A 12,350-nucleotide genomic window follows, 5' to 3' on the forward strand; every position below is an offset into this window, starting at 1 on the left:
TACACATATATATATATATATATATATATATATATACACAAATTAAATATAAATCAGAAATTTTACCCGCTCTAGCCACAATTATTAAATGCAGTTGCAAGGTTAAATCGGTGACGCCATATAATGATAAATGACAAATCTGCAGTAATCAGCCAGCGGGATTGCGGAAGATTATCGTGAGCTGACGCAAAGCGACACGAGGAAGATGGATGGCTATCCTGTGCTCCAAATAGTGCGTTGTCGCCTCGGGATGGAGATGGACAACCAGGGCTATCCGTTCCCGATGGCGGCACATTCGCACTCGCACTTACCGCATCCGACGAATCACGCGCACTTTCCGAGGCCACATTATCCGCATCCCTGTGGTACGCCGACAAACCCCTTTCGCTTATCAATCACCCTTTTTTGCGCTTCCTTTGTGCAATCATGTGCATACTTATTAATAGGCACCGCGTAACGCTGTCTTAAGACAAGGTCAAAGGTTGCGGTGCCTCACTCTTTTAACGCACGTATATATAATGCGCTGGATTTTTCTAACATAACATTTAAGATAAATAATTTTAAATTGTAAAATTATCAATCTTAATCAGAGCGTTTTGCTTAATTATTTCTTATAAATATTGCAATATTAACGAAGTAATAAACTTTAAACGATTTTCTTCCGTATAATTTTTTATCGATTATTAAAGAATGGCTGATGGTTTACTCCTATCTATCGGGAAATGTGATAAGATAATTTAAAACAGCTTCTCCTATAACATTAGACTCTTCTTTTATTTATATCTTTTTACATAAATATCAAATCATAAATTTTCTTAAATGAATATTACTGAAACTTATTTATATTAAAAGTTTTTGATATTTCAGCTTTTTGTGTTACACATGAAATATTTTTAGTTATGAGACACCAAAATAAATATCTACAATTTTGCAAGAATTTTTTGAATTAAATTGTAGGACATAAATCTAACAAATCTTTTTTCCGTCTCTATTTTTGTGGCTGTTACGATTTATTATAAATATTTTTTTCAATAGTACGGAATATTGTAGCAATATTGTAGCAACATTGCAACGTTTCATGCTACCTGTATGCTATCTTTAGACATATTTTGTCATATTTAAGCGAAACTAAATGTTTTTTATATTCATCTTACATACAAAGATCATAAAATCTTCTAAACAAACATGAAATAACTAATTTGTTCTGAACGAACTTAGGCCGATATTCTTTTCGGCGGTAAATATCACAGGTAGTAGGCGTGCCATGATAAATCGGAAGCTAGATATTGTGTTACGTCCCAAGAAAACCGCAGATCTCATCAATTTCCCAACTCTGAGTATTTTTTAAAGTAGAATGTGCGTATATTTCGATGTTGATGTTACCGATTTCATCATTGTCCTCGGAAACATGGAAACGGTGGATTCACCCTCTGTAGAATGGAATCGAAAGAGCAGTTTTCTTAAAAGGATTCATTCGACTTTTCTCCTCTCTAAGAATTTCCACTCCGTAAATTTTATATCCCGCCTTTGAACGGTAGATTAGGATCACAAGACGCATTTCGCGCTACAGGTATTTCTTGAAGATATTTGTCGAAACTCGTACTTGGAGAAACGTATACCGAATATCTCTCCGTATCTTAAATCGTCTTTTCATCAGATTTTTATTTCAATAGGTGCTTTCAAATTTTACCCAATGTATTTTTTACTAAAAACAAATGCAAATTTTTGGCAAACATAATTTATGATCTTCGGTTTTTATAAGAATGTCATACCAGTATATTTTTAACTGCGCTCGCGCTCCAATATTCTGATATTAATCTTCCAATATTTTCCATGCGTCAGCAATATACTCGATCAAAAAAAAAAAAAAAGAAAATTAATTCTTTCTCGAGAGAGCCTTCTGAAAATAGGAATATTAGCTCATTGTCTTCAAAGCTACATGGTATATTGACGCTTGAGAATTCATTGAGAGAGAACTTCCAATACGCGGTCGGCGTACTAGACTCAATAGGAAGCTTTGACAATGGAAGTCGAACCCGGATGCCGTCAGACGAAGTAACACACCTGTGTTGAACGTTACAAAAGCAGCATCGTAGGCATTCCTCAATGCGGTTGGATAGAAACAGAACCGATGGTTTCTGAGTATTTCTATGAGAATTGCAAGATAGGGGAAGAAATTGATAAAAATTTATTTCGTATTCCAATATTTTTTAATAAATAATAAATTAAAGCGCCGTGTATCAGCTCGATTTAATTGTTCTTCTTTTTATTTTCGTTATGCATTGATTTACGAATTTAACATTTTTAATATCTTGTATTTATGATTGTAATCATTTGTAATTGTAATCAGGTGTCTGTAAAGGCCTATTCGATCTTAAATGCTGTCCTTTGTGGGACTATTGACCTTTCTGAGAGAAATCCCTAGCGAGAATAAACCGTGCTGGGTCTTCGGTTAGCAGGATAATGATTGTCCTCGCGTGAGAACCTAACAGCCGTAGTCCTGATCTGGTCACAATGAGAAACGTGCCGTGAGCGAAATTCCACGAATATCCGTAGACGGCGATTACTCTCAAACTCACGTGATATTCCCGTTTCGATAATGCATCGTTGGCAAGATCGAAATTAACTGCAGCCTTGACATCACCAGATTTACGATCCACGTTATCGATAGCCAAATGCTTCTCGTGTATCATTTAACTTTATTTCTAGAACTGGAGAGAGTATTTAATGCAAATATTTAGCGAATTTAAGGCATATTTTTCAAAACGTTTTTAAATAAAAAATCAATTTGGTTTGCCATAGATTGGTTAACTCTTGATCTGCAATACCTTTTTGGCATAAATGAAAACTCTCAAATTTCTCCGAAATAAAAAGGAAGATGGAGTTTGATTATTTTTCTAAAATAACCGAGAAAACCATTTGATAATGTAATAAACATATTGAAAAGTAATCCTGAATTTGTTTATACTTTTCTGAAAGCCTAGAACAGTAAAAAAACTTGGGTTAGATAAAAAGATCTGGATTTTAAAAAAAGGCAGTAAAATAAAGACAGAGGGTTAAGTGATTAATTAAATTGAATTAAGTGAATTAAAAATAAATTAAATTGTTTAATTTTTAGGAAGAGAAAGTAGCAACATTCACATTAAATGGATTTAGATCAAGTCGTTGTAATCTTGAATTAGTTATCAAAATATCAATACCCCATGCACGCGCAAGGCTTTTTACTGGAATGATTAGAATTTCATGGATCGCGATTTTGCAGGTCACACTGGCGAAGGTGGTTGCTGCAAGAAGTACGTTGTCCTTTGCTATCTCTGTGGCGGATTGAGCGCGGCAGTCGGCAGCCTTTTTTTGGCGGTGCACGCAATCCTTTCGGCCCACACGGACAGTTTAGCGCTCTTCGAGACCGTGCCGTCTTATATTCCCGGAATTATGGTGAGAGATAAAAATCAATCCGGTCTTATTGTGAAATGCATCGATCTTAACGTGCTATCCATTCTAAGGGTAATACAAAAACATTAAATGCATCAAGCAACAACTTTGAATAAACAACATTGAGTAAATTAGCTTCAAGCTGCCAAGTTTTTTATACTGCTGGCATAATTTTATGTACATGACTAATTCCTTTTAATTTTATGAGCTTTCGCACAGCGAATCTGTAATGCGTATAAATAATTGCTTTATCTGTTCAATTATGACGATGATAGTAATATATGAATGATAGTAATATATGAATCGCACAGTGATTTAATAATTTGACGAATAACTTGATGAATAATTAATTTGTCGTTTCAGTTGATCCTGATGGGTTTCTTCACAATGCTATTAGCTAGACGAAAGCACAGATATGGACTTCTAGTAAGTTTGCCGCGTAAACTTTTCGTCCCTACAGGAAAGCCGTCATTGCCGCTGACAGTTCTGTTATTAAACTGGGTTTATAACTTTTGCAGATGAAAGTCTGCGGTTCTGTGGGAGTGGTGTGCGCGCTGGTGTGCGTGCTCGTCACCGTCACAACTACGGTAATTCACATGTCTCGATTGCAGAACCTTCGCGAGTGCGTTTACACTGCGCGCGCGAGGTATGTATATCTTTCTCTCGTTTATATATCTCAGAAGAAATTACGGTGCCATAAAGTGGTAAAATGCCTCGCCATCATTATGAAACAGCTGTATAGTTTGTGATGATAATAATATTTCGTCTCATTATATGAAATTCAATCGTCCCTGCTAGTCGAAATACTCTCTCTCTCTCTCTCTCTCTCTCTCTCTCTCTCTCTCTCTCGCGAATATGTTGGATAATAAACTAAATCTTTCTTAATTTATCCATTCGCTTTATAAATAAATATTACATAAGAATATCTTCAAATTATCAAAATTTGTTTCAAAACTCTTCACATGATTTTTAGAATTTTTATGTAAATTTTAGAATTTTTCAGAATTTCTGTATAATTTTTGTAAGTTGAACTTGTTAATGTTCTGAGAAAAATCTATACATATCTTTTCCAAAATTCTTTATATGTATGAATTCTAAAATATTTTAAGATTTTTTAATTTTCTCATATTCTATAATTTTTGAAGAAACTTATAAAATCTGGAAAAGTTGAAAACATTTTTAAAGAAATTTTTATAAATTTAAAATACGACAAATTCTTTAAAAATTATGAGATATTATGAACTTTTTTCACTACGATATTGATTGTTTTGCAAATGAAAAGTGCAGATATTAATATGAAGTTTTGATGTGATGATTCATACAGATCATGCACATGTTATGGCGCGCCGCAATCGAAGGGAGATCCCGGTGTGCTTTTTGAGGGGACTCCTCACTGCGAAGCGGTGCATGGCGCATTGTCAGATTGCCTGAGGGCCCTTTTCGGCGTCTCGGTGGCCGGTATATTGGCCTGCATATTTTCGTGCATGCTGGTATATCAATTGTTGAGCCACGAAAAGAAGAAGATGTACTGGGAGCAGTTGGAGCTGAGATGCAGATCATTGTACGGCCAAGGCAGCACCGTGGGACCGCCGGCTGGGTCCTGCGGATGTTGCAACGATTGCGGAGGTGCGAATCCGTGGTGGGCCCAAACACCTGGAAATCTGTACACGCCGAATCCTGATATGGCGCCATCCAGGTGCGTAAGATATAATAATATTGTTCAGAAAATAGATATATTTAAAAACTATAGATATTATTGTCTCTCTTTTTAATAAAAGTTAATATAGAATAAAATGCGACTAATGACCTTTAAAAATTGCAAACATGTAACATTTTTTTAAAAAATCTTTATTTTATTAATATGCTACATATACATAATCAATGGTCAATTTGCAGCTATGTTCAATAAATGTTTATATTCAATAAGTCTTTAATTTGATTTTAATATTTATTAATAATTATTAACGTGTATATACCCAATAAAACTAATAGATGTCGTAAATTTTATATAAAAAAAAAATAAAGCACAAATAAAAATTTAAAATATGATAAAGAAATACATACGCGGTTTTAATTGTATTTTATATTTTTATAATTTGTTGATATATATGCTATTGATTAAAATGGTATTTTTCTCAGTTCTCGATATTTACAGAAACCCTTTTCGAGTCTCGGGAATGTATAGTGATAAACGACGCACCCTTTGAAGTTTACTTTTATTCGCCATGGAATGAACTGGCAATAAAACGCGCGGCCACGCACGTCAATTGGTTTTAAAATACATACACCAGACACATAGACACTAGTAGACATTTCTCTGAACATTGTATCCAACGAGATACCCGTCTGGTCTGGCATTGATCCCGAGTACGCGAAAAGGATAAAAAGAAAGATAAAAGAAAATTATATTGATATTGCACATGACTCTCGAATCAGTTGATCACAGATTGTGAAGTCTCGGTTGAAGAATATCGTTTTTTACATATAATCGATAAAACGATACTTTTATCATAATATATAATATATAATTTATTTTTAGAAACATACAAACATTTTTCAGAAAAATCCTAAAATGTCATCAAGAAAAATTGCAAATAAGTTTCTCTAATGTTATTTAGGCGACTAAATAAATATGTCAAAGAGCTTCAAAATATTTTATTTTATACAATATTTATAATATAATAATTTACTATATTTATTTAATTGTTGATAAACATAAAAAATTATAGAGAGAGTTATTAATACATACAATTTTGATATATTAAAAATTAGAAGAATAAAGTATGATAAATTTGGACAAAAGTTGATTTTAATTAGAATGTAAAACTCTAATTTTTATATTAATAGGAACATATCGTTTTGCTTTTATAGGAGATGGCGATTACCTTGGTCAAGATCGAGAGGTCCAGCACCGAGCCCAGATTCAAATTATGGTTTTCACACGCAAACACGACCAACGGAAACCAATGTGGAGAGCGGAACCGGCCCTTATAGTGTCTTTAATTCGCAGTCGAGTGGTCCTTATTCTGTTTTAAATGCTCCGAGTGCTCCATATACACCAAGCACCGCATCATATAGCGTTCTAGAAACTCCAGTGCCATTGTGGGGACCGCCACCTCCGTACAGCGATCCTAACAGTCCTGCCAGACGACCACAAATGACCGAATCGAGAACCAGAATTGCCAAGAGGATGGATAACTTTGAAAATAACGAAGGTAAAATGTCAATTATTATAAACATTTGATGTAATAATGAATAATATAATAATAAATAATATAATAATAATTAATCAAGAGAAGAAAAAAAAAATATATATATAAAATATAATCGATGATCCATTAATTTCTGATTAAAAATTGAAAATTAATTGTATTTTTCCGAAATGTTTAGACCATAGATCGAGACCTGCAAAGCGTCCTTCTGATAATTACGAGAACGCCGAGGAGATCTCTAATAGCACAGATCCTGAGGGCGGGAACGAGGGAACCATCAAAGGTAGGAGAGCTAGAAAGCCTTTGAAGGGCGTAGAAAATGGGGCGTTTCAACAAGAAACTAATCCCGGCCCGAAACAATCTGAGAGCGAACTATATTTCGGTGACGTGTCCTCATGCTGCGGACCCGAGAGTAGTTTTTACGATCTAGCTGTGGAAAAAGAAGGTATTTATTATTTCCGCGACGAGATTGCATAATATTTTTTATCATAAAAATTCTAAATTAACTCGTTACTTCGGCATTTATTACATCTAGAAACTATATCCTTTTTAATAATAAAGAGGATATCCTTTTTACAATTGTTATATTTATAATATCCTATAATATTCTTTTTACGATTGTTATATTTAAATTAAATCTTTTTATATTAAATATAAATCCGTAAGTGTTTCTTTTTTATCGTATCTTGTAAAAATATTCTTATTTACCTAGAAGATGTTGATTTGATTCAAAGAATTATTCATTTTTAAATTATTGAGGTTATAATAAAAAAAATTATTTATTTTTAAATTATTTCAAAGATTAAAATGTTTCTTACAACATTTTTTTTAAGTGTTTGATATACTTGTATTTTTTTTGCAGGCGCAGAACATCCGGAAAGCGTAGACTATCTGGCGACTAGGCTAGGCAAGCGTCAACTATCGAAGAGATCTCGATTGCCTCTTCCTTTGCCTGCGGACAACGGCGACATTCCTTGTGACAATTATGCGAACAGCGACGAACCGAGAAGCGCGAGAGGTCCTTTTCTCGCCCCTGATGCGCAATATGAAGTGATTCAACAAGGTCGCTATTCCTATTACGGATCGAAAAATGACGAGGAGCAGGAAGGTCCGCCGAGTTCCAGTTACTTTCGGGAAGAGGAAAATGAAAGGGGGCGTGAAAGGGATTATAGAGATTACAGGAACAATCAGGAGGAGGAAACACCACAGTGTTGTTTGAGCGATTCGACAACTCTAGACTCTGGTTGGCAAAGCGGGGAGCAACAACAATCGGATGATAACGTCCGGCCGGTAAATGTGTGATTTTAGACCTATAAGATTCTTAGCGAAAACATTAACGATAAAACATTAATTTCCTGCCAGGAAGTGTTATATGAAAACCATTAAAGTAGCGAACTTAAAGTAGCGAAGAAAATGCCCAACAATAGCTTCTGATCCGTAAACAATTTAGATTGATTGTATGTAGGTCTTGTTCTGAAATAAACAAAGCGACTGAAATTGCTGGGATTCATTTCTTTGAATTTAATTGACAGAATAGAGAAATTAAGAAGAAAATAGTTCGAGTTTGACAGATATGATCCTAATCGGTTGATAACAGGTTTGCTTTTGAAATGTGTAATTGAATTTATAATTAAAGTTAATGCACTAAGTTTAAATAACATAATGTGAAATACTCTCGATGTGCGTGTCAGTTCATATTGTATCGATTTCTCTTCTTCTGAAAAAATTACTATAAAGAATTGCTAAAAAGACTTATTTAATACAATAACATTTCGCGCTCTTTAAATTAAGTAGTAATGTGATGTGATGCATGACGCAAATATTTTTTCCATAAATAGTCACATTTAATGATGATTAACTTTATTTCAAATATATTACACCATTCAAATATATTATATAAACAAACATTACATGCTACGATATTCTTATCTCTTTATATTAAAATAAATACTTTTATTTCGACGTTCTTCTTTGCGAAGTGATTGACGATGAATCTGTATCTGATGCCATAGAAAGCACAATGATAATGAAACCCAGACTTTTAGTGATAATTTGTAACGATAAAAATAATATTAAATACAAGCTCGATTTCGATGAGAATGAACTGCCATTCATTTTTCTCATAAGAAACTTGCCAGTTTAATATAATCTATATACGTGTAAATTTTCTTCTTTAATTGAAGAGTAGATGTGATTAAAATAGAATACGATCAAGTGATAATTTATATTAATCCTTGATAAAATTGAACAATGTGAACAATTAAAACTGCATAAAAAGTGCATTATAAAATCTTGTGTTGAGCATCAGGCGTGCATCAACGATCATAATGGACGAAACAAAGTTAAACTTGATTGTTTATATTAAAAAATGATCATCTATTAAATAAAAATATTAATCTCGTAGAACGAAATATTCATGGCAAATTGTGTGTATTTTTGCTAACTGCAACATTGCTCGTGCTCTAATAAATAATAGTGAGTGTTAAGTATAATCGAGAAATTATTTGCGATGATCGACTAAAGACGAGTGGGAGAAAATGAAAAAGGAGAGTTAGTTACAAAGTCAGTTGGGGATCGTTTGTTGAAAATATATATCCGCTAACAAACGGCTGTATGACTATTTTACTAAGAAGACGTTCGCTTTATTAGACGTTCGTTTATTATTTCGTATTATTTATTTGTTTTGGTAGTAATACACGCTACAAGTATTTTTACCTGATATTTTACTGAAATTTTAAGTCCATTGCGTATTGGAATTAAGATCGTCGATCAATCAACAATTGTTCTTTGTTGAATACACGATAGATACCATGTACAAAAGTGTGCTTTACTCTTGCCAATTAGATATTAGTTGTAAATCTCAAATAATCGTTGATTATCTCTGATATATCAACGATATGTTCATAATCATAAGAAATATTTATAATGAGAATTTAATTTTTTGCGATTAATAAATTGTTTCATTGTCATAATTCTGGTTTATTTCTTAATCTTACTTGGTATCCGCGATTGAAATATTTCGTTCCATATGTTTCCCTCGATTGAGAATTTTATGCGGATCTTTCATTTGATGTATGAATTCTAGGAATCTGTATTCTCTTATAAAAGCGTGTGATTAACTATTGATTAACTATTAACTAGTGATTAACTATTTATTTTGATTTGATATTAAAAGCCATGATTGTTCAGTACTTTTAATATTCAAAATAAGTAATTAATTTTTTATCTTTCAGTATTAAAGTGAATTTCTGTAACGATTATCATTATCAATGCTTATTAATAAATTACTTATTGTTCTTTAAATATTAGACTTCAGGTGGACCCGCTTTAGACTTCAGGTGGACCAAGGACAATATAGAATGATCAATAAAACTAATTAGATTACTAGAATACTTGTCGGTTGTCTATTTTCGTTATCGGTCGCTCAAGACGCAAACGTGAATAAAATGCATATTTTATCATTCGAAAACATAGTCAGAGTGTGAAGTAGCTTATAATGCAATTTATAATGAAGTGTACCTTAAGGGAGCCGCAAATCGTAAGTCCGTTGCATCATCGAACAATGTACTTGACAATGATTAAGAATAAAAATAAAGGATGATTTTACGAAGAACGCTACGCACAATATAACGAATATAATGATCCTCTCCTTAAATCATAGTTTGTCCTTCAATTACATACATATTACAAAAAAATTATTCTATATGTAATAAATAAACGTGATAAGCCAAAGCGAAAATTCTGTTGCATGTTAAATGTAGATATAAATCATAAAAATAGAAATAATATTTATCTCAGAGATTTCTTCGTAATGTTCGCTACCAGTATAATGTCTTTGTCCATTCAAATCTATATAGTATGAAAATCGGCGAACACAAACGCCAATTCATGCACGCGAATAAATGTTCGAAAGGAATGCGGATTCCAAAGTGATATTACTATTGTTAATAGGTTCCTTAACTAATATCTGTAGCCTCGTTGGCCAATATTGAATTATTTGATATATCGTAACAAGTCATTAAACTTTCACATTGAGTATATGAATTAAAGGCAACGCTTGGTACGTAATCATTTTTAATTCGATTCTTAGAGAGATCGCGAGACACGCAAATTTTATGAGTTAAAATTTATGTTTGTCGAAAAATGTTGCAGTCTTATTAAATATGTCGTGTCAGCTTATGTATGTTAATTAATTAGTATTACTAAAAGCTACTATTAAATAGAATCTGTAATACATATCTTTTTTAACAATAATGTTATTTTTTCTCTAAATATAATTGAAATTCTATTTACATAAGAATAAAATATAATTTTGTATTGCATCGTAAGTCATACGGAATTTCGTAGATGCTGTCAGAGATTTCAGAGAAGCTAGAAATGTTACAGATATTGGTTGTTATATGTATACGAGATTCGTATCACATGTGCACGTAAATTGTTTTTGTACTGTATGATGAAGCGCTTAATTAATCAAGTTGCGACATGCACATTTGTATGAAATTCAATAAGATACGCTTATATTTATACATGTAATTATCAGTTAATAATCGCGATAAAGTAACGGCTTTAAATAAATTAGCTTACGTAAATAATTAACGCTTATGTAAATAAAAACGGCGTTTAATTGTTTTCGATTGAAGCCCAGTTGCAAATGGTTTACAGAACATGTAGTCGATTAATTATTCTCGTCCGGTTGTGAATATGAATCAATATTAATTAATCGATTTATGAAAAATAACATAGACGACAGTTTGCTATAGCAAGTAATAGTAAATAATTCGTATTGTTTTCATTGTTTGCCACTACGATCGCAATTTACAATAATTTGAATACAGTACTGTCACATATCTATAATCAAAATTTAATTTGTTATTTTAATATTGTACATATAAGTGGGATGTATATTATGATTACTCTACTTTATATTTCTATAATTAAAAATAAAATGTATATATATATCTGCGTCACAAAAGAAATGAATTAAGTAGTAATAAGACGCTAGAAGAAACTGAGATCGATATAGTACATAAATATCTATAGTAATTAAAGTAATAATTAAATCGGCGAATGTAGAAAGGGCGAGTCCAGAACTCATAAAATTCAAGATTTGAAAAAAATAGTATGTTACATCCTATCAAAATATAAAAACTTTTTTGATGAGATTGTTGAGTGGCTAACAAACTAAACTTGAAAAAGCGATAAGAAAAAATTTTTTAATAGTCAGTATGTTTTAATTTTCCATCAATGAGTTTTATGTAAGATTATCAAAAAATATATCAAAAAATTTCACAAATGTTGTTCAATTGGGATTAAATTATCTTTTCTTCATTTTATTTTAATTTATTCTTGGAGTCTTTTTTATTCTTGTAAAATTCCATAATGTTGCCAGCAGAGAGTTAATTCCAGTGTTTTCGAAATTGTTTTGTTTCAGTTATCTGATATTGTTTTAACATATAAAAAAAGATAATTATAGTTTAACATAATTTAAAATAAATAAAGTATCTAAGTAAATTATAGAATCTTTGATTTTTTTCACCGATTTAATTTAAAAAATACTTAATAAGAATGTTACAAAATATTTCTAGATTTCAAAGTAATAAATCATACTAACATTGTGAAAAAAAAGATGAATGAAAAATATTATAAATGTTTTAAGATTTTTAGGAAAATCTATCAAAATTAGAGTCCATTTTAAAGTTGTTAGCT

General features: G+C 31.9%; 1 protein-coding gene across 1 annotated transcript in view; it reads left to right on the forward strand.

Annotated features, from left to right (window-relative positions):
• The window catches only part of LOC105617110, a 12,673-nt gene extending 4,727 nt beyond the window's left edge, over positions 1 to 7,946 (forward strand). The window contains exons 3-10 of the mRNA XM_012198687.1: positions 3,119 to 3,167; positions 3,263 to 3,435; positions 3,796 to 3,858; positions 3,951 to 4,078; positions 4,757 to 5,128; positions 6,304 to 6,647; positions 6,823 to 7,089; positions 7,507 to 7,946. Of these exons, the coding sequence (XP_012054077.1) occupies positions 3,119 to 3,167; positions 3,263 to 3,435; positions 3,796 to 3,858; positions 3,951 to 4,078; positions 4,757 to 5,128; positions 6,304 to 6,647; positions 6,823 to 7,089; positions 7,507 to 7,946 (1,836 nt within the window). The remainder of the gene's footprint in view (positions 1 to 3,118; positions 3,168 to 3,262; positions 3,436 to 3,795; positions 3,859 to 3,950; positions 4,079 to 4,756; positions 5,129 to 6,303; positions 6,648 to 6,822; positions 7,090 to 7,506) is intronic.
• The last annotated feature ends 4,404 nt before the right edge of the window (positions 7,947 to 12,350 follow it).

This window comes from Atta cephalotes (genome assembly GCF_000143395.1).
Source record: "Atta cephalotes unplaced genomic scaffold scaffold00011, whole genome shotgun sequence".
Taxonomy (NCBI): Eukaryota; Metazoa; Arthropoda; class Insecta; order Hymenoptera; family Formicidae; genus Atta; species Atta cephalotes.